The sequence below is a fragment of the Hetaerina americana genome, unplaced genomic scaffold (assembly GCF_022747635.1).
Source record: "Hetaerina americana unplaced genomic scaffold, ioHetAmer1.1.p SCAF_10, whole genome shotgun sequence".
Taxonomy (NCBI): Eukaryota; Metazoa; Arthropoda; class Insecta; order Odonata; family Calopterygidae; genus Hetaerina; species Hetaerina americana.
The window spans coordinates 50,671,944-50,695,997 of NW_027286070.1; the positions used below are offsets into that span (position 1 = coordinate 50,671,944).

At 36.6% G+C, this 24,054-nt stretch overlaps 1 protein-coding gene across 1 annotated transcript in view; it reads left to right on the plus strand.

Annotated features, from left to right (window-relative positions):
* The first annotated feature begins 279 nt into the window (after positions 1-279).
* LOC139698810 (coiled-coil domain-containing protein 170) overlaps positions 280-24,054 on the plus strand; it is a 35,197-nt gene continuing 11,422 nt past the window's right edge. The window contains exons 1-7 of the mRNA XM_071597733.1: positions 280-478; positions 17,834-17,923; positions 18,540-18,671; positions 18,763-18,887; positions 19,403-19,568; positions 21,409-21,721; positions 22,069-22,241. Of these exons, the coding sequence (XP_071453834.1) occupies positions 404-478; positions 17,834-17,923; positions 18,540-18,671; positions 18,763-18,887; positions 19,403-19,568; positions 21,409-21,721; positions 22,069-22,241 (1,074 nt within the window). The 5' untranslated portion in view covers positions 280-403. The remainder of the gene's footprint in view (positions 479-17,833; positions 17,924-18,539; positions 18,672-18,762; positions 18,888-19,402; positions 19,569-21,408; positions 21,722-22,068; positions 22,242-24,054) is intronic.

The window sequence follows — 24,054 nt, forward strand, 5'->3', positions numbered from 1 at the left end:
AAGAACTCTGGTGGCAGTTGTGAGAAATCAGCTGTCTTTAAAATGAAAATAGCTTTGCGTAATATTGATCCGCGCCACTTGTAATCGTGCTTCGGAACAAGTACATGTGAACTACCTCCTTGGATGTGTAAACGAGTGAAATTATTTAGAAGATTGGTCCATCATGGTGACAACTGAGTTATTCCACACACTTAAGTTACGTTTCTATTATTATTAAGTGTACTTTCAAAAATAATGAAGACAAGAACTGGAAACACGCACGGAGTAGTTTCACTGACATTCTATAAACAAAACAAAATGCACTGTGAGAACAATCGTAATTTGAAATTTTCCAAGAAAGAAGAAGTCGTGTGGTGAAAGCAGGTGTAAAAATACTCAGTGAAAACAATGTTTACAAAAGAAAATGGAAAACATCGATGTTGCAGTAGAAGATGAAGATTGGGAAATATACGAAATTCTATGTCGTCCAAGCCCAACAGTGAGTAAATAACTAGTTCATAAGTAGCGTTATTATATAAATGTATTAATTATTTGATTACTTGATAAGCAATGGTCCAGTAACTAATTGGAATAGCACGGGTAAATCGATTATTATTGGATATTTAGGTTCGTTGGAAAATGTAAATGCCTTGTCGAATATCAGCGCTAAAATATTAAGATAAGAAAAGTTTTTTTATTTTTGATGCAGTCTGGTAATTCCTTCTTTGGATTCTCCAACATTCTCATATTCTTCTGGCTTACCAAAACCCATTCCAAACACGTTATTGACCAAACAAACGGAAAGTGTTCCACGGAGCACGAAAGAGGGGGTTAGTAACCTCTTCCGCAACTGCACGGGTAGTAATCGGGAACTGTATCTACGTTTCGTGCTCTCTCGGGTTATCGATTTTTTAGCAGCTACGTTAGCTATAAGGGAGAGATTTAACTTTACTAAGTCTCCCTTTTCCCCTTTTTATAAGAATTCATTTCTTAGTAATTTTATCTACCGTAATACCTTTACTAATGTTACATAATCTTGCTGTTAACAAAATATTAAATTAGCAGAGAGTCCTTAAAAAATTGATTGCATGTAAACATTCGTTTCTTTATTAATATTATCACAACGTTCGAAAAAATTAATTATCTCAGGAAAGCATGTTACCTGTTGTGAATCGTAAAGCCGTTCTATTTTTTAGTAAAAAGAAAATGCATGTCCTTTGATAGTGCAAATCTTGCTGCAGCGCACAACATAATATTTTGTTGTTTTTATCATTAGATTCGATAAGATTTAACCATTGTTAAAACTTGAACCTACGAAATTACTGGCCCTTAAAATGTATTTTATTTTGTATTATTTGTTTGAGGATATGATGGTTTAAATGATATTACCCGTTTCTCATTTATATATACAATTGCTTATTTGCTTTTATTCAACTGCATAGAGTTGCCATAGCACGCGCATTTTATCGATCAGTCGCTGTTGTCTCAAAAATATCCACTAACGATTAAGAATATAATGATAATTGCAAATAAGTTGCATGTTAAATGGCCACCCTACTTATTCAAATTTGGTATGATTTAATGCCATAGATATTTTTTATAGCGGCATTCTGACTGACCCACGTCCATTCCATGATATAAAACCATATTAATGAAGTGTGGAATTATTGAACAATTATTTTCAGTATAATATTTTTTGTGGTGATTAGAAAAATATTTATCACTGAAATAGGTAATTCTTTAGGAAATAGAAGTTATGAGAGGCAATACCAATGCTTCCACTTATTTTTCTACTCCGTGCTCGGCCCTATGCACGCTAATTAATAAACCTCTTCATGCCTAAGCGAAAACCTTAACCAGCACTGAAGAGGATAACGGTGGCCCAAAGGAATTACATGGAGATAATAGGGGATACATTAAGCATTCAATTCACCATTGAAATCTTTCTCCTAAGTGACTCATCAATCACCTCTACTCCAACAATGCAAACAAATTGAAGTGTTGAGTATTTAGTATTCATCAAATATAATTGACGCTGTGAGCAGAATAGAATTTCTATGATGGCTAATGCATTGGATTCTCATCGGCTATCCTTTAAAAGTAGTTCGACGATATTCCCATGCATACTTCAGTCTCCTATGAATGGAACTTCAAAAGCAATCAGCATCAAATGTAGGGCGGGACGTCAATCTGGAGCACCTTTTGCCGAGACTAGACTACTGTCAATACAAGCCTCCCCTCCACCTTTCTTCATTCTTCTAATTCTTGGATTTTCCTGTTTTATTCACTAGTCAATGGCGAAAATGGCATTAACACGAGTAACTCCTTTCACAAAATCTTTGACTACGAAGTGGGAGTTGGTACCTAGGGAAAAACCTAGGTACCGCTTACTCGGTATCGAAACTAATGTTACTTTCGCTCGCCCGATAAGGGTAGGTTTTCGATGGGACATGACACAAAGTGCCCCATACTACATATTACAATAACCAATTTTTTAACTCTGCATACTTTCTACCTCCCTTAACTCCGTCAAAAATACATATTCTATTCCTCCCTATTCCTCACTCTCCCAGCATTTTACCCTCTATTACTGTCTTCAGCATCCCATTTCCCTCAGTATCACCTGCATCCACTACTCCACCTGTCGTCTAATTTCTCCCAACAATCTTCTTCCAGGGTACCTTGAATTTCATCATTAGTTTCCCTTTGCGTCCATTTCATTTTTCTGCTTTTCTCCACACCCTCCTATCAAAGCCCTTCAATCTATTTTTTTCCAATCTTTCCTTATTATGTCTCCTATCAACTCCATAGTCCTCACCACTCTGCCCACCCTCATCTGAAATACTTCCCAAATAGGTGAACTGTTTTACCTGCTGTGGTTTATGTCCCCCGACTTATATATTTATTCTTATCCCATAACCATAAAACTGATTCTAATTTTCCAAGCAATATTTGCAACCCTTTGGTTGACTGGATACAAGCATTAGATCATCTGCAAATCTGAAGAGTTCCCCACCTACTTTCACTGTAGCCTCCAGCCAGTCCCATGCCTCTCTTACTATTTCCACCGCACATGCGATATATTGAAAAGAAGAGGTGATAATGGGCATTTCTGTCTCAGTCCCCTGTCCATCATACCCATCCCGCCTCTCCATTCGCTATCCTCACCTGAGAAGCCTGAGACGTGTACAGGTTCGGGATAAGTTGTTTACCACTCCAACCTACTTCTTTCTTCTATATAGCCCATGTAAATCCAATTTTGTGTATATGTTCCTTTTCACCTGTGCCCACGATCATCAAGGAGTTAGTGCAGCCCAATTAATAGCTACCATGCTGCAAAGAACAGGTTTTAAAAAAATTTAAGTTCACTCAAAGATTAAATCGAAAAAAATCCCACATCTCGCGGCACTGGTACTCTGGTATACTGTTGGAAGAGGCTGTTTGGCATCTCTGCGCGATGTTCTCTTAGACAATAGAAAATATATGTCCCAGTTATTATATAATAGTAATTATATAATAGACAGGCATTATATAATCAAAGAAAATAGAAAACCGTAAAAGATAAAAATAATGTATACTAACAAGGAGTTGGCGTGGCTTTTTTGTGTGCATTGTTTCTTCCCGAAGTGTGTCCTGGCGTCTGTAATAGAATCTTCACCGGCGAGACCGGTGAATCCAGCGTGTCCGTCAGCACAGTCAGAGTAACTCTGTCCCTGGCTCGGGATTGATTTCCCCCAAAGCAGTAGACACAGCTGTTGACCAGAGAATGATGCCCCCTTACTGAATCTCCCCAGAAGAGAAACACTATGACCTAAAGTGTCTGTAGCCTGTGTTGTCCCAAGCGAGAAATTAATTTACCCCAAACAACCACGGGGTGTGAGTGTGAAGTGCGATTGTGTGTGCGTGCATGTTCTTGCGTGTGGACGCTTGAATTGCGTGAGTTCATCCCCGAATCACTCCGCATAAAGGAACTCCCCCTTTTAATACGATTGGTGTCAGTATTCACAACTAGGGTTGTTTCTCCGCCTTTTGAACCTTCAGTTAAGCCGTACGAGTTCATTCCTTTTTAATATTGATTCATCCTTCACAAAATCATAAAAGGGGTTTTGGAATAGAATGGTATGTACTATCAAAAAAATGAATTGACTTGACTCGATACTATTAGCTTTTATAGGGATTCAGAATTCTCAAAAGTCATTATGACTTTAGAACCCTTGCGTTTCCTAATTTATTTAAATTATTGGAACGCCGTAATCCCAAATAAATATAGGGTTTTCAGATCACATCGAGATGATACAGTAATTGATAATGCATAATTATGATGAGTTAATTTATTTACATTAAATAAATTAACTCATCATATTCAACGCCTTCAATGTCAGGTACCTCGAATATATGTTGGGTCGTTCCATAAAATAACAAATGCTCTATGTGTAATTGCATCCGATAAAAAATCAATAAGCTGCATTCCACGTGCTGTGGCATATCCTATATTTAATGCATCTAATTACTTTAGCAATGTCTCCAATAATTTCCCCAAATATTTGCAAAAACTTTCAAGGAAGATTATGTTATGATCGAACAGCAAATGTAACCCATTGGTCACGTCGACGAGTTGAACGTTTGGCTCTCTCGTTGGTATTCCGTTGCTGCGGTTTTAGAATTTCAGCCTCTGTAAGCCGTCCTCTTCCTCCTCCCTCCGATTTAGGCGGTTTCCTCACATTTATTCGACAGTTAGTCTCGCCATTGTAATATTGTGAGATAACATTTAATGAAATAGTAAAAGGAACACGATGCCTCTTTTTTAATACATTTTATTTTTAAATGTGTATAGAAATCGATATTTTTTTTAATTATAATTTTCGCCTGTGTCTGATGAGTAGTTGGCGAGGTATTAAATGTTTAAGATAGAGTGAATATTGACGGTGATTTTGACATTTCTTCCACTTTGGAAGCTTTAGGAGTCTGGACCTTAGAAGTAACACCCATGGTTTCCAGCATTTTGCTGAATTAGTCTGGCTAAAACTCTCTGACAGCCATATCATAAGTACATAACTTTTAGGGGCTTTTTTCTTTATTACGTGAGTGTATCCTGAATCAACTCTTTGAAAAAATCAAGATAATGTCTACTGTTTAGACTAAAACACCCCACACCAATCCGCTATTTGATATTATTTGATACCATATATCTTATTTCAGCCTCATAACTTTGAAATACCTTACCCCGAGATGTTTATAAAAATGGACTCCTAATATTCATTTTGAGATTGATATATGGCATTATGCTCAATATGGAATTTTTTAACAATTTTTTAATCTCTATTGTTTTCCTCAACGTCATTATGGGTTACCTATTTGAGAACTGTTTTGTAGCAGCTCTCCCAACAATCTTTTTCCCTGCCGATCTCTTCATTCTCACAGAGATTCTTGCCCTGGCATTTTCCATTACCTGTTTCTCGTTCAACCTAGGTCTCCCTCTATAATTCTTCCCCTTAATGTTTTCTTATGGTAAATTACGATCTTCAATAACTATCATGATTCAGTAATTGTCTAGTTAATTTCCCTATTTTTCTTGTGGTTTCTATAAGCTTCTCCCTTCACACATTCTTCGGGTTACTTCTTCGTTTGTTACTCTTTTCTACCCATATCATTTTCAGCGGCCTTATGTATCACTACATTGCCATCGCCACTTCAATCTTCTTTTTTCTGCTTTCCCTATCGTTCACGTGCCACATTCGTAAGAATTTCGACTCTGCATACACTATTATTATTAGATAATTTAGCGGTTTAGGTAGGTTTTGCATGAACGTAACAACCAAATAAATACCTTATCTCCCCTAAAAAACACAACCCAACATCCTACTCTACCTACTAGCCCCTCTTCATCTCCGTATAATTCCTTCCTCTTTTCATTCCGACCAACATCCCTATACTATTCATCCCTTCCCTTCCACGCTTGCCTAACATTCTCGCCTCTATCACAGGCTTCAGCATTCCCCTACCGAGCAATATGTTTTTCATCCATTTTTCCAGTCTTCTTATGATTTCTCGCAACAATCTCCCCTGCTCCCCCCCCCCCAATCACTTCCTCATCTGTTTTCCTTTCTGTCTACTTTACCTTTTCCATTCTTCTCAAACCCACATTTCAAAAGCCTCCAGTCTACGTATATCCTCCTGCTTCAATGACCACGTTTCCGCGACATACATAACCATGTTCCATATTTAAGTTTTAACAAGCCTTTTTTTAACATCCTTAATCAATATCCCTGTCATTAAATCCCTCCTTCTTGTGAAAGCTTCTTCTACCTAGCGCAATTCTTCTCCTTGTGCCCCTACTACTTTGACCATATGGGTCCAAAACATTCCGAGATACGTGACCTGCTCTACCTGCTCTACTTTTTCCCCTCCTATTTTTACGTTCAACTTTGTCTTTATCTTCCTGGAAAACTGCATAACTTTTGTTTTACTCTGATTTTCATCCCATATCTAACGCACTGAATTTCCAATTCATTCAGCAATACTTGCAAACCCTTGGCTGACTGACAAACTAAAGCTTGGTCATCAGCAAACCTAACTGATTTTACGCTTTTCCCATCGACTTTCATTATTACCTCGAGCGCTTCCCATGCCTCTTTAATCATTTCATCCATATACACGTTGAACAGCACCGGTGATAATGGACAACCATGCCTTACACCTCTTCCTAACACCGCTCATCCGAATTCACCGTTCCCCAGTCGCACCTGAGCAGTCTGAGACGAATGTAAACAGGTTGCGGATTAGCCTCCTGTTCTTACAATCTATTCCAATTTTCTGCAATATACTCATTATTTTTTCCCGATACACTCTATCGAACACCTTTTCAAAATCTACGAAACAGGCAAATACAAAAATAAATAAATATATATATATATATATATATATATATATATATATATATATATATATATATATATATATATATATATATATATATATAATTTATTTATTTTATATTTATATATTACGCTTCGGAGACTTACTGTATGTGTATGCTAGTGCTATATACTATTAGTAACTGTTTCCTCAGATAGAAAGCCTCCTTTGAAATTCCAATTCTGCTTTCTATAGCCCTCTTACTTCTTCCATCGCTAGGTATACTGCAGCCTAAATAGCCAAACTCTTCCAGCTGTTCCAGCGAGTCTTTACTCAGTCTTAATTGTAGATTATATCCCATCATTTTCATTCAGAATTCACATTTTTCTCGTACCTAACGTTAAATTTATTTCCCGCATGTCATTTTTTACGTGTTAAACGAACTCTTCCTTCAGTGCTTTACTTTTGTCCACTGTTGAGTAGAACAGAATAAATATATTTAATTCTACGACTAGACTTTTTGACTCAGTGATAATTGGGAGATGGATTCAAGGTCGATGTCGCTGGGACCTCGCTGGTATTAGTCAATACTGTGTCGGCGAGACGAAAAGAGAATGGGCGCCAGTCAATCCACTTGAACTTGACGCCGTTCTTCCCTTTATCGAGTGTCCGTTGGACGAAAACTCGTCAATGTCACCACCACCCGTGCATTTCAAAACCCAGAGTGATACTACTCCCGTTGCCGAATTGCACTGAACAATGGAGGCCGGGAAATATTTGAATGTGATGAATGAAAGCGATAGATATACAACCACAATAGCTCCAAATCAACAAGGCACACGCCAGTTCATCCTTCAGCTAAATCACAAACTATTTGAGGAAACTCAAGATAGAGCCGGGCAATTTTGAAACGTTGAAAAGAAAATAGGCCGTAGGTGTACCTTAGACAATGCGGTGATACAGTGAGTGCGCCGGATTGTACGAGGTTATCTGAGATTGACCACGGTCATAACGAATGCCTCCGGTCAGGTCCAAGTATCGCCGGCATAGCGTAAAGGCTTTGGGAAAGTAAAGGCGGTGACCCAGCGCTAAAACTTTCCGTCGTAGTCTGATCATCCCTTAATCCGACTAGTCCTTCTTGGTTTCGGCAGCCTGTGTTCCTAAGATAGGATGGACAGTCATTGTCATCTACTGAACAGCTGAAGGAGAGGTAAATAGGCCGGCTTAAGTAGAACAGGAGTCAGGGAAGTTGAATCAGCCTAGGGGAAACGAACGGATGACATTGACTATCGCTTTTTTTATCCATTTCCCTCCGTGAACAATTTTCGGGATGCCTTGTACGGCTTACATGCATCAAGGAGTTGTTTGAAATAGATTTTCCAGCTCATAAAAATCATTATTAATTCCAGGAATCTTTTAAAATATTTTAAATAAGACTAAATTAAAATTCTAAACTTAAAGTATTCTCAAGTACTGCGGTGATAACGTGCCTTTGAAGTTGATGAAATTTTCACTTGTTCCACGAAATTTTCTCGTGGGTAATAAACTTTTGACCGAATATTTCTATCCACCCCAAAGGGATAATTAAATTCTCTCTCGGTGATTGTTCTCATATTTACTATTGCCTTTCTGCTCAACAGCCTTTTACTGCCATATCATATACTGCTTATTGCTATATTTTACACCCACGGGAACAAAGGTTTAAATCTCAAAATTTCCACCACTATCTTGCAATAAATATATTGCCTGATGAATATGTCCAAGCTATCCACAATACAGACGATGAAATATTTTAATAATACATAATATCCAAAAGGTATTATGCCTTCATAGAATTATCTGTCACAGTCGGTCTTCCTAGTGTTGCTCAGAAGAGACCAGCTGGACTCTAAGGAAAGGAGGGCTTTCAAAGGGAAACGCCTCTCTGGAAATATCGGGAACCCGATATTCCCAGAGAGACGTTTTCTTTTTCTCACAAGTGTTTTTAATTTTCGCACACAGATTCTTTTAATGATATGAAATAAGGCAGCACTTGTTAATTAAAATTACGCATTATGCAAATTGTCAAATTATGCAAAATTGTATATTACATTTAAGGCAGTTTCGGGCGTGCTGTAAATACACTCTTCTCGTATCTTTGTGTAACAGAAAATCACGCACATCTTTCTCGCGCACATTTTCAGATCAGAGCGGTCAACTTTATAAAAAATTATTGCGATAAAACTAAAGTTACCTTCTTGTTAAAAAATAAAAAAATAAGGCGATAAGCATTGGATCAAGGAGGGAATCAAGTTTAGTTAAACCCCATGCCGATGGTCGCGCATCTAAGGTCGCCTTTGTCTCTGCTAGCCGTGATTCACTGCTCATCAAAAGTTCGGTATGAAATTTTCAAAGCAAACGTCGCGGTTGTGTTACAAATATCCCATTATTCTCTAACTTAATCCCCACGAATATCTAATTACGTGATATATTTGCAGGTATGAGCAAAACTAAACTGGATAAAACATAGAGCCATATATTTTAAAACATTATTTCCTCGAATTACATCCGAAAGACGCAGAGGACATGTAATCATGACATTTCACTATTTTTATTAGAGTAGTTTCCCGGCATAGGGTAAGTTTGTGTTGAATCTTTCCACTATCCGCTACTGTACTCGTAAGCTCTAGTCAAAACGACAAAAATATCCTTAAACCTCATCCTACATATTAAAGTAACTCATCGCTTAGCATAACGCGATTAAGAGCAGAAAAATCTTGGCTTCGTATACTCACTAATTTTTCCTTAGTTTTTTGTCCTTTTTCTTTACTCTTCATCCTTACTTTTGGTTTTATCTATTTAACTTGCTGAAGTTTTTGACAGAAATTTGCGCTCTATAAGCAAATTCACCGTGATTTATTCTTGAGTGCGTATTCTGAACACTCGCGGGAATTCCTGCTTACATTTCTGAAATCTTCTGTATCCAAAATTAGCCTGAACCCCATTCCTTTGCATCTACCTTCTTCAAAATGCCTCGTCTACTTTGGGGTCAGCGTAAATAATGACTCACGAGAAAAATCCAGGACGTCAAAGCGCCTCTTACGTATTTGGATATTTTTTGTAGAGAAAATGAATAGTGCAGGGTTGGGGATACTTTTTGGAACAATGACCATAGGCTAAAGCTGTTGCAGATTAATGGCTAGATGCATTCAAAGGGACAGAAAAACTCAAGTTGCTGAATTTGTAAAAAATATAGCGTTTTTCTGGAAGAAACTATATCATTCATAACTAATTATATAATTATTATTAGATATTATCAGATTATGATTAATTGATAGAGAACCGTAGGTCTTACCCCTCCTTTGGATTAAGGCACTAATCATAGAGGTGGGGGAAACTATTGCCCGCCAAAGTGTCACGGAAAGGTCCAGTTTGCGTGAAATACCTTTGTAGGGTCTCCAAGGTGTCTACTTCAGCGATAAATCTGGCCCGTGTTTTGGGAAACTCTTTATTGCGGCTCTCACAACGAGAGAAGGGGGTATGACACTGTGCTGACGCGTCACATTAAGTGCTACGTCACCGGGAAAGCCCCCACATACATGTGAAAAAAACTTGACAGATGTAAAGCGGGAGGCGTGTGTTTGGGGGGCTCGTGGATTTCTTTTCCGCCCACTGAACTTCCGTGACACCAGCGTGGTCCGGGGCCATATACCCGTTGGGTAGCTGGTTCCCCCCCTTTGCGCTGTCAACAATAAGGCGATATCGATCAATCAAAACCAAAGCTCGGTCGGCCCGTGAATCGGTCAAAGGCAGAGTTTATTTTCAGCGAGTAAATTTACATCATGAAGTTTCTTCTTAAGTTTCACAGAAGCGGTCAGATACACGAGAACGAAGCTTATAGAGTTGTTTTCTAATCGATTCCCAACTACTATCCACGAGCAAGCCACAGGACATCATGCTAAGAATAAAGCCTTCACCGTTGCATGTATTCTCTGAAGTGGTGCAAACAGAGCCTGTCACGAATACGCATCACATTTTTGAAAGACGGACATCATTGCCTATTGTAGGTTAAAGTCGTCAGATCAGCCGAATAAATTTCATAAAATCCAAATAAAATTTATTGCCACTTGAATCAGACCAAAGAATATCGCACGATGTCGCTAGCAGCTATAATTTACTAAACCATCCCTATTTTAGTGATTAGTTCGTTTGTTCTCAACCTTTATTTCCCACGCACCCTTCCACCAAAGGTCAATTATCTTCCCCTCCTCACCTCCCCCATCATGCTTTTGAAATATAAAGGTGTATTACAAATAATAATCGTATAGTATTTCTTGTTTTGGTAATACGATACTTTGATTACCTTTCATTTGGAAAACTGATTAAAATCAACCATGAAAAAGCTTTATTTTTGAGGCTACTCATCTGTGACATAATTCTCGTAGCGAACACTTGAAATTACCCTCGAGTGGGATTCCCGCATCGTTTCAAACCTCTGAGTTAGTTATTTCCCCTTTCTTTGCAGTATTTTTTAGAGTCAACAACTCGTGAGATACGTATCATCGAATTTACTTACGATAATTGAGTACCCAGCATCGCTGGTAGATCTTTATTCTTTTTACCACCGCTCAAAGTACCCAACCCAAAATACCTCCCCTACATCTCCTCTTAGCTTTCTTTTCCGATAGTCTTCCACTCTCAGCATCTCTTCTAACGATTTTTCGTGTTTTCTGTGTATTTACCCATTTTTAACTTTTATTCTTCTCCTGTTATATCTGAACTACAACAACTACTGAAATCATTTCCTCTCTTCATCTCTATATATTACCTTTTTGTTGTCCATGTTATGTAATATTAATTTCAATTAGTATAGTCTTACCGAAAGATGACCAGGGATTAAGGGATAGAATTCTCTGAAGTCTCAATCTCGCTACGAAAATGAACTCCATTTTCTTTTTACCTACCCGTCTACTCACCTGTATATCAAATACCTCCAATGTACGCTCATACTCTTTCCTCATAATATCATAGATGAGATAAAGGATTTTCACGATTCAAGCGCGTTTACGCTATTTTATTTATGTAACGACTTTTATTGAGGCGGGGTTGAGACTCAATAGTCCCTTCTTCCATCCAACCCCTATCGATACTAACAGTAAAGACAATTACTAACACCCAAGCTCTAGGTGGAAGAAAACCCACCTAGGCGGAAATCGAACCCGCGACCTCTCAGTTGCTAGGCGAGGGCTTTACCCCGCCGCCACCGGCATTCGCCAGGGCCGGCGAACTACCATATCGTTATTGACGTGATGGAAAACGATAATGCTATCACCGTTCCTCAAATTTAGCGGTACAGAACCCAACAAGATACCATCACAGACCCTCCCATGAATGTTTCGAACTGGCCCAAAGATTCATGATCGTAAAATGTTCTACAGTCGAAACTGAAATCGTTATGGCGAGCGATGGATAGTACGCGCCAAAAAAATATCGGTTATAGTGCGCCAAGTTTCGCACCCATGAAAAACTAGGCTCCGCGTACTAGGAACCTTTGCCTACATTAATACTTTCTTCACGTCTTCATGGAAGGTCCCTGTGACCGTCTCTTTTCTTTTTGTTAATTCTCATTTGCTGACGCATTTCTCCTCCTAAATCCTTTAAATTATGTCTGATTTTATCCTAATTACTGCCCGAATGAAAGATATTCTGTTTCTTGAGAAATCATTATTTTTCTAAACTAATAACTTCCTTTGCCTCACACGCTAATATCAGAATGGATTCAACTATGGCCGTAATCCCAGGTGAACCGTGCTAACGTCAACTTTACCTCCACAAATCTTGCAAATTTAATTAGAAAAATCGAAATACTTTTTTCTTTCCTCCCAAACACTCTTTGAATTTTTTCTGGTATTAAAGTGAATTTATTCTGGTTAGAAAAAACAACCTTGGCTTAGTGTTTCCTACTTTTTACTGCCAAGCCCGATTCGGCCTTTGCGTTCGAGTTACAAATAAGACGCCCATCCTTTGGCTATGCTGCTATATTTTGTAATGCCTTCATCTCTTCGGTGATATTTCTGAGTTCTAGAGCTGTTTAGCCATTGTATAAAACTATATATTTCAGGAAAATAAGGAACCTTGCAATAAAGAAAAGTCGCTTCAAAAAATGCTAAGATCCAGTATATGCATTACATCGAAACCATGAGTTATGTACCTCATTCTTCTGCACTAAACCAAAAACCTGTACATTAAATCTTTGGAGCGCGTATTAAATTCAGCAAAGCAAATTTTCACCTCGAAGCAAATATGATATGTTGGAGTTAACCCATGACGTAACAATCATAATTCCTCACTTCGAAAGCGTAAAATAATGTAGAAAATTAATTCCCTTACTCTGAATTCGTATTAAGTTTTCCGCCGGACTTCCATAAGCAATGAATGGTAGCTTTTTTCCAGTGTTAATCTAGACATTTTCAATACAGGAGCCCGCAATAATTTAAGTACCGATTACAATGAGTTTTTAATGAATGAAAATTATTATTTAACTGTGCGACAATAATGTTTGTTGTTTGTTTTGATTTACCTGATGGTGATTTTCATTGATTTTGCCTATCAAATTTAGGTGAGTTGCCGATTTTTTCATAAAATTTTATTTTTTAAATGACAAGCTCTCTATTAAGAAAAAAATGCTCAATCGATTTATGATACACTAAAATTGATTCAAAATTCGCATGTGATGGCATTTCTTTATTCCAAATATACCTTGAAAAGGGCTGTCAGTACCAGGCAGAAGTGGGTCTTTGCCTCTAAGGGTTACTGATCAATAAGGAGCGCTTTCGATTCATTACGAACAGGTCCACTATGCGAGCCAGCTGGACTGGCGGCATTGGTGGTGCCCTTTCAAGCCAACTTTCTTTTAGCTCCGAAACAAGTTATAAGTCACTTAAAATGGATCATAACGTTTAAAAGGAAGCAATAAAGAAAAGTTCGATACTTACTCGAGAGTAAAATTCTGACAAAGTGTGCGAATGAATTTAGGAGTCTTTAATAACCTTTCCGGTTTGAAAAATATTCCGAGCGACATCTACCTGGCGCCAATTCCGAACTGCGCACATGGCGTGACCTCTTCTTGAATCAGCTAAACAAGAGTAAACTAAAAAAGGTGGGACCATAAAATATTACTAGCGATTCTTTTATTGATATAGCAGTCTTTAAGACAGACGTTCTCTTAAGGACAGATAAATAGTTTACCTAACACCAGTAAACTTTGGCCCAACTTAACGTAATTTTCAAGTTTACCGTTTTAAACCAACCCAACATATTCCTGAGTTATTTTAGAATTGTCATTAGTGCTTTCAAAGTTAGGTTAGTGAATTGTAAATACATCGTGTATTGTATGATGTGATTACGTAGATAACTTCTTGCATATAATTAATGCTTTCAGGCGTAATTCCTCACCTCGAATGTAACTTCTCACCTTATATTTCAATGTAATAGATATACTCCATTGGCGGCGTCATTCTAGTGGGTAGAGAGTACTCGGATTCGAAGGTGGATTTCCGGTTTAACTCCGAGTGATGCTCCTGAGCACCCCAAGACGTGTGATTTTTCGAGTATCAATACTTTCTGTGAAACCAGAGTCGGCACAGTTCAAGGAACTGGTTCCCCATAACCTGAGAGGGTGAATTTCTTACGTTATAGGGAGGGTAGCAGGTGAGCACATAACATACTGACCTTCTGGTGAAATAATGTGGTTTGGTTGTTTACATTCTTGAGTTATAAGTTAAAAATATATGCATTTAAACACAGTATAATCCGTGCGTAGAAGTTATTTGAAAATTCAAATATAGCACTTTCTGAAATAAGAGAGGCTCAATGTGAATTTTCTCTTGCATGATTTTTTACACCTTATTATATAATGTTCAAATTAGTTGTTTTGTTTTCATAGTGTTTTTTTCTCAATTTCTATTACAACTACGAGACGCTTTGGGAATATTATAACCGTTGTTTAGTATGTGCTTTCGTGAAAAATGAATATCCCCTTTTTGTGTTCACTGAATATAATTTTTTATTCATTGATGCATATTTCTGTAATATTTACTCAGCAATAAAGCCTTTGTTTCAGTCGCAATACACTGTCTATGGGATATCGTAGAAATGATTTTGATTTACAATTCGCGACAGATATTTTCATTGTGGAATATAATAGTTTATCTCCTGTATTTCTCTTCTGCGCCATAGATGTATTTTAATTGAAAGTTTTTAAAAATAGGAGGGCCTGACTTACACTAGTGTTTCCTTAATGAGTAGGGATAATTTTCACCTTGGAATTGTTCAACTGTCAGTGAGTAAAACAGATTAGAATAGCCGCGACTGTATGAGTTCAGTGCATGACATCAAAATCTATGTCCTTCAAAAGATGCGATCTTAAAATGGTATTTTTTCTAAATGCATTTAATTTCGTTCGCCTTAGACAAATTGCAAATACTGATATTAATAAAACGCGGAATTAAATGTAAGAGTAGATGTCTACCGTTTGTACCTAGCCAATTTAAAGCGATATTTTTCTTTAGGTTATTCTTTAAATGAAAAAAAATCAATACCCATGCAACGAGCAGGTATCTATTGCAAAAATGTTTATACCCTTCCACGGTTGAGGGTTCCTAACAGCGTGCCTAATGAAGAGTAGAGTATTTTATAATAATTTGAATTAGGAAATGTAAAAAATACGTATAAGGACATACCGAAAGAGACAATTCAACAATCTGCAGCTTGTGAATAGCATTACAATCGTATGTGCTTTTTAGGTGTCTACACGAGCCGACATGTGTTCATAATTTTTCTACCGCGAAGCCTGCGAAAAGCGATATCTGCATATGAAATAAATCAATTAGGGCTGGTGATATATATTGGGATCTTGATGCATAATTCTCATCTTGCCCCCAAGTAAGGCCCTCCGAAAGATGTAGGTAACCAGTGAGACGCGGGCCAAATATAATCCTCGTAGTCTTTCTAGAATGAATAATTTTCATTTGTATAAGATGAAAGTGGAAAGAAATTTTTTAGATGGGGTTTTGTTTGAAGTAGTCTGGTTTGGGCTTCGGGTTGCTCAATATTGTCAAGAATCTTTTTTCTTTTGAAATTTTTTGTAAAGTTACAGTTCGGGAGAACTTATTTTACTGAACTGAAAGTTTTTTGTAAATTTAAGAGCAACAAATTCAATTCTACTTTTTGTCTTATTTTGCTTTAAATATCCAAGCCATTTGTTTTAACATAATATGGAAATCTTACCAATGACGAAGATTACTCGTCTTTCCTCGCAAGTCCACTAAGGGTAGGTTTGCTAGAAAACTTAGTGAAGATATTCCTGATCTTCCCAGGTATTGACGGTATCCATTCGTCGTCAAAAGATTTCCGTAGCATTGGCGTTGGCGTGACAACAATAAGAGGACAGTAGAAATGAAACAAACTTAACATTGATTTTAGCAATACGGAAAAGCGGAAGGGGTGGCATTGCCTTTTCATTGCCATACATCAATGTCGAGGACAGACGGATCAAAGTTAACACCACTCTACGCGACGCTGACCTATGACTCGAGGTACGTGACCACTTCACCATCTACGTGTATCCAGCGGACTGGGACTGATTGGTGTGTAATTTGCATATTATTTCCGAAATATAAAATAAAATAATTTCTTCGGCTTCTTCGGCACGCGAGGACTGAGAGGCACTCACAGCTTTTATCATCTACGTGAACTACCCATTTTTTCGATCTGAAAAGGCAAGAGTTGATAAAATATCTCAGGAAACGAAACGGCTTCCGAGATAGCCAAATTTGTTACAGAGCCCCCGAAAATCAGAAATATTTAGAAAAGTTCCAGTCGCCGTGATGTTTCAGTATACGAAAATATTTCCATCCCTTCGATTCTTACCATGTAGAATGCGCCTGCAGTGTCTCCTCGAAGATTCCCATATGAAAAATGGCGTGCCGGGAGGGGGGAGGCACGTGAGGGATTGTTTGCGTGTAAGCACACTGCAGTCTGGCTGCATTCCCAGAAAGCGAATCCGTGCCACAGTTGGGGAAAGCATAGTTTTCTGCTAAGCTCAATCGATAGGAATAAGCACGTGATGGTCCCAAAGTCCCTCTTCAAAAAAATAGGAGGGCAGTGCAGCACATACTCATTATCATAAAACATCCTGGTGGAAATTTTCTTGAGTGATCCCTCATATCCACACTGAGTTCGCGCCAAGGATTATTGCCAACCCCCAGAGTAGGGTTCAGCTCTGAGCTCTACGTGGAAACCATATGGTGTTTGATACGTCCAGGATGAGAGCAGTTTCTTTCCCTGTGTAGCGCAGACTTTCACAGAAGACTTCAGACATTCGTACCACTCGTGCAGGGCTGTCATAGCCATCACTAGGATTTGATTTTCCAGTGTATAATTGAAAATTCTATTCACTGTGGTAGCAGGGAGTCTAAGTTAAGTCTGAGTTAAATTGTATTGTTTATAGGAGCGATGCTGTACTACATTAAGGGCCAATGATTCTCGTTAACAAATGGAGAACAGGCAGGAATGAGGAAAGATATCCAGTCATTGTTTTCTGTGAGCCAAGAGGGTATGATGAAAGATAAAAGTCAGATACCACTTTGAAAACCTCATGCCACCATCAGATTAAGTTATTAAAATCCATTTGACCAAAGTGAAGCGTCTTATTCCCATAGCAGTCATAACCCTGCTCACAAAAATGACTGGAAGTTATTAGTTAACTTGTTCTTCCTTCTGAAACAACCAAAATTATCCCTTCACAAAAATTTGTATGCTTGATTATATCGGAAACTGAAAAAGATTTTTTAAAGCGTTGAAAATCAAAAATCTATAGCCTGGTTCATAATACTTGGTACATGTACGTATTACCTTTTTTCCCTAATGTGTGCATATACTGTATCTGGTATGAATTATTCCAGTTTTAACTTTTTAAGCTTCCTCAATATATAATCATATTATTTTCATGTACTTTCAGATGGAAGCCGAGATGTCTCATGATGTCACGACTAATCTTCGGAGTGAACTTGCTGCATTGCAGTACAAAAGGGAAAGGTTATTATCGGAGGTATGCAGGAGGAACTCATAAAATTTAATGGAAATTCATGAAAACCGTTAAAAGAATATTGAAGTGATTTTTTACCTCATCTCTTGTATTTATGTACTAGAATCTAACAAAATGATGATATCACATCTTTCAATGTGCATACCATACCTTATTACTTACCGGAAGTTCAGGAGGGTGCAATATGATGCAAGATTTGTATTATGCATATATTTTGGGATATTTCAATGTGCTATGATAAAAGAATCTGCAGATTACATCAAAAGACCTTTATGCCAGAATTGTTTGACTGTTTATCCTTTCCTGCACTTTGATTAAATAATAGTGCAAGTTATGCACATATTTAGATCTGTCACAGCATGTGTCTATTTTTTTCAAATTTTATTAATACATACATAAATACACACCCTGTTGGTTTAAGGTAACTCAACTGGAAAGGTAATAGTAGGTAAAGGGTAAAGGATATTTTTAAGAAATATTTCTGAAATTGTGAAGGAGTTGTAAAATCTTTTATGAACTATTCAGAATTACGGCGAAAGTAATAATAATGGCAATTTTGTACTACATAAGTAAAAACTTAAAATTAATATTTTTCATTAAAATATGAATTTCATCACAGCTTCAAGAAACAAAAGGAAAACTTAGCAATAGGGATCAGAGAGTGCTGGAGTTACAAGCAGAGACTGAAAAGTTACGAGAACAGGCAGCACGTCAAAATGCCATTATTGCATCACTTAAGAAACGAATACATGTAAGCAAAAAGTCATGTGTCAATATTTACCAGCAATCCTAAAGTACATATTAAAATATAAATATAACTCCTTCTTTGAATTATGCTGTAGGATTTGGAGGAAAGGGAGCAATCAATGTCTTCGAATGCAGAAAGATCAGATGTAATGATTCAAAATCTTCAAAGAGATAATCGCTACCAAGGAGATAGAATCAAGGATCTGGAACAGAAAGTAAGGTTAGTACATTTAATTTTTCTCATATAAATGCTTATTCCAAGTATTTTCAAGTTGCAACATATTTAACTTCGCTATGAATGAAAAGGTAACTATGTATCCATAGAAAAAATAAAATACTCAGTGATACTTGTATCTCAAACATGTACTGTGAACACTTGAAATGTTGTTTAAAAATTACCAAGTGTAAATTCATTGTTAATAAATAAAACAATTACAGAAATGAGTGGTCATGGTAATCACATTTCAAAGATAATATGAAGAAACTTTACACCCTTCTATGAATAATAAATATGTACGTAATGATAAATCTTTTGAAAAATGCCCACCATAGCAAGAAGATTAGAGTATTCTATTTTAATTAGGCTAACATAAATCAGTACCCATCAAGGTAGGAGCTAAATCCAAAATTACTTACTGATTTTTACTTCTTATTTCTCTGTTTTACTGCAAAATGACTGTTTGAATGAAATTAATCTCATGCGATGTCTGCTCTCACAAAACTGCAATTAAACAGAACTCTGGAAATAGAATGCACTTCAGAGGGAAAAATGAAGGAAACATCGCGGAGAGCAATGCAGGACTTCGTTAGTCGCCTTTCCAATGCCTTAGGGTCTGAGATTTTGGATTCTTCTATCTCATCTCCAGAGAGTTTGGTGTTGAGAGCATCTGAATTGGTTCAGGTATGAAGCTTTAAATCTCCATTGAAAATAAGCTGTTTTTGCAACCTAAAATAATTTAGATGCATATTTTGTTTATTTTTTCATCCAATATGTGGCTGTATGGTACATAACAACAATGCAATTCACAATTAATAAAACACCTTTATATATAACCTGGATCCATCAATTTTCATCCATTTCTTTAGCCAGTTGAGCTACTGTGGCACTACTCTTACATTGTGTATGTCCATTCTCTCTACACTATGAATTTCCCAGTCAAGGCAAATGATTTTTCTGTTGTCAAGTTCTCATATTTGCATGCACATTGGCATGTTTTTCCACCCAAGTTACAGTTGTGGCATGCACCACAGTTTCTTTAAAATTTCTCTGTTGACAAATAAAATGTATTGTTTTTTTTTCACTCCTACTGTATAAAAATCCAATAAATTTTCATCATTTCCCACCAAATAATCTAGTGGCTGGGTTAGTTTGGTAGATAACTTTTGAGTTATTGGGTAATAAGCTCACATTATACCTCATGCTGGGACTGATTGGTATTATTTCAACTCAAGCGATTCAGCCACTGCAAAATATGAATAGCAATCCCTTTATGTAGAGGTTTACTATAAGGAACCCCATATGCACAAAAACCACCATGATCTTGTGGTATATTTAAGAAGCTAAATTCCTGCTAAATACCCTAGTGTGCTATAATTTTCTAAGTAAAGCTATGAGTTGAAAACCTAACTATCCAACTTTTTTGCATGCTCAGAGTTGTTATGCAAACTAAAGTAGAGGATGAGAATAGATCACCCATTAAAGAACCTATCACCCAAAGACATTACAGGAGATGCAATACAGCTGGAGCAGCTCTTGGCTGCTATAAGATGATAGTTAAATTTGCAACATTTTATTTACAGCATATGAGAGACTTCTTTTCATGAACGTTCATCGTGTTCACTGACAACTTGAAGGACGTACAAATCCTATTTCCCCTTGTCAAAAGTGTTGATGGTATTGAAAACAGATATTATTTATTCATATCTCTCAATACTGTCATTTACCATACTCATGATCAGATTTGTAAGAAATCAGGGTTGGAAAGTCTTGACACAAACACTAAAAATTACTTGAATATTTGTCATTGGCTGCTTTTCAGAGTTTGCTCTTGGTCCCAGGGTCCCAAACTTCCTTATCCTTCACTGGAGAGAGGAGATTAGAGAAGTCTGGATCACCTATGAAGCACATAAATTAGCATTGTGAAATAACTTCATGTGGGTTCAAAATGACAAGCATGGCTTTCTTCAAATGTTCCGGGTATGCAAGAACATAGTTTAATTTTAAAAATATCCTCAAATCCAGCATAGGGCAAACTAGGCTTTCCAAAACTTCTCTGCACCAGTGAAACACAACATTATATGATAAAGATCAAACTCTTAAAAGTTGGCACCATTCAATTGAGCATACAATAGTTACACACTTTTAAACTACTCTAGCCATTGCTCTGGAAAATTATAGGATAAAGTATTTATTAACACAGTTGATATTATTCCTGTCAATATTTCATTTTATTATTCTAAGTTTTGATAAACATTTTCATCAATTTTTCATGTTTTTTTTATTTCTACAAGACATATGTGGAATATTTTTGGCTTCACTTGGTTGATTTATCCTTTTTCGTCAATTTTTTGCATCCTATCATTGTTTTGTATTCAGAAAGTTCCTGATAATGCTCTCCATATATGATGCAACATGTAAGAGGAAAAATAAATCAAGAGAATCCAGCAAACATTCTATGATGTTCAATGTTGCACATGCATGTATCACAATGAGTTTTATGAATCATATATGCATTTTATAGGAAACAGCTCGACTAAGGGCAAGATCAGGAGGCCTTTCAGAGTCATTAACATCAGTTGAAATTGAGCTTCGAGGATGCAGAGAGTCACTGGACAGAGCTTTGGCAGACAGGGACAATATTCAGAGGCAAGCGGCATCACATCTGATGGAAATTGACAGACTGCGCCAGGAGAAAGAATCCCTTGAGTTGCGGTACAAGGTTCTTGAACGTGAATTAAATGACCTTCGAGAACAGCTTGCTAGCGCTACAAGGTCTCTTGGAAATACAAGTGGGGATCTTGCCAAACGTGAGGCAGCTATTTGCCAATTAAGGGGTAAGTCATTATTAACAAAACATACTACATGAATAGCTTCTTGCACACTCATCCAAAGCCAACAATTCAAACTCACAAACTGAATAAAATGAGAATGTTTGTACCTCTAATCAACAAAAAAATTTGATTATTCATTCCATAACAAAAAATGCTGTAATCAAAGTTTCCAGCATACACTAAACCTTAGCAAGAAATCATTATGATAAAATCCTTATTTTTTCTTTGGAATGGACTAAAAATATCTTTATTCAACTGAATGAGCTTTCAATTAGAAACTGTAAATTTTCTATTCATTCCCTAAGCTTAAACATGGTAAAATAAATATGATTATTTTATTATCCCTTTAGATGAAGTGAAGATTAAAGAAGAGAGGGCTTGTAAGGCCCAAGGAGAGGTTCACAGGATTCTGGAAGTCATGGCTGCACAACTGAGTACACCAGCTCATTTTGTAGAAGCCCGGGAATCCAGTATTCGAGAGCGAATTTCTGAATTACTCATTGATATCAAGGAAAAGACAAATGTAATGTTCTATTTTATCTTTTTCAATATAATCAAATGGGTTTACAAAAAAACTGGTGCATTCTTACTGGAGCATAACAAATCTGTAAAATATTTGTAATTAACCTCAGTACAGGGACATAGCCAGGTTTTCTCAAAGGGAATGGTATTGAAATTTGTACTTGTGTGCATTAAGATGGCCTGAAAATATAAATTTTGGCCAAGAGAGTTTATCCTATGTCCAAGGATGACAAAGTGATATCTACAGCATTCATGCAATGTGTTCCTGAATCAGTCAATGTTTACCCCCACCTGCTTGGCCTTGGTGCTATATTTTCATTTAAGGTGGAATAAAGAAGTTTGGGGATAAAGATTCCGCAAAGTGATGTTGATGATGAAGGTATTTATGCATTCTTCCTTGTTAATCTAGTAGATATGGCAACAATTTCACAGGCATTCTGTTCTCCTGGACAGAAGTTCAGAACTTCTGGCATTTACAGAAACTGCTACCTTAAAAAATGAAAAATTAGTAAAATGTAATCATTAAGATATCAATGAATGCTGGTAATAATAGCACCAATTTCACCCATGTAAAGCTCCAAACTGCAAAATTAGTTCATGATAGAACTTTCCCAAGACAGGTTAGGTACCTAAAGGGTTGGTTACCACACTTTTATTTTATTAAAAATTCTCCAGCTTCTTAGAGAAAAAACATTTGTAATTACAACAAGAAATTAAATATAATAATGTAGAAAAATGAAGATGCATTTTATGCATACACATGAAATGGAAACAAAAAAATGAACTATTGAAATGTAATGAAATAATTGACTTTGTAATTCCAATATGTTATGCAAATTCCACAAAGTTACGCCTGAGACAACAAAAAAAAAATGAACCTTTGGTCACTACTACTTCAAAATATCACTGGAGTAAATAAATTAAAAATATACTAAGCAAGTAAACTAGAATACTATATATATCAATGCCTTTTGAGATCAATCTGAAAGTATGATGCTACAAGAGACACAGAACTTTGGGAAAATTTTTATATTTCACCCCAAGTTTAGGGAAAATTCTACTAGGAAAACTCAACCCAGCTTCATGTTATACTTAAAAAGCATGAAGAATTGTGTATTGGGGATACATACATATATATAATGTCTTTAAACTCGAATACAAGAACAATGGAGTACCCTTTGTTCACATATCATTCTGATCCTTAGTAGCTAGGCACTATTTTGCATCATTCCATGAATTCCATTAATATTAGTTTCAATTGAAAGGAACTGTTAGTGGACATGAACCACACTGTTCATTCCTCACCCACAGAAAACATGAATGCTTTGATAACAGCTATACTCGCCTCAACCACATGGACTGAAAAATGCCCTCAATTACGTACTTAATGATGAGTATACTCCTAATGCACACAATCTGATGCAATATAATTTAAACTGATGAAAGTAGATAGGTATTGATTGGTTCATTAAACCGATTTAAAACTATATATATACTGTTTTAATGATAATATTTTTCAAGCTGACTTAAAAACACTGAAATTACATTACCAAATATGTATGTGAATGAAGTATGAAGTACTTTTTGAATTTACTCAATATATTTTGCTCTATTGAATATATGGACTCCATTTATGTTTAATCTACAATTGTATATTATATCTACAATAGGTAAATCCTAGCCTTTTGCATGAAAAATATAGTCTAAACTCATATCTTTTATCTTTCATCTTTAATCTTAATTTTAGGAAAAATAGTATTTTTTTGAGGAAACTCATACAACCTACATGTATAAGAATGGGCTGTGATAACATT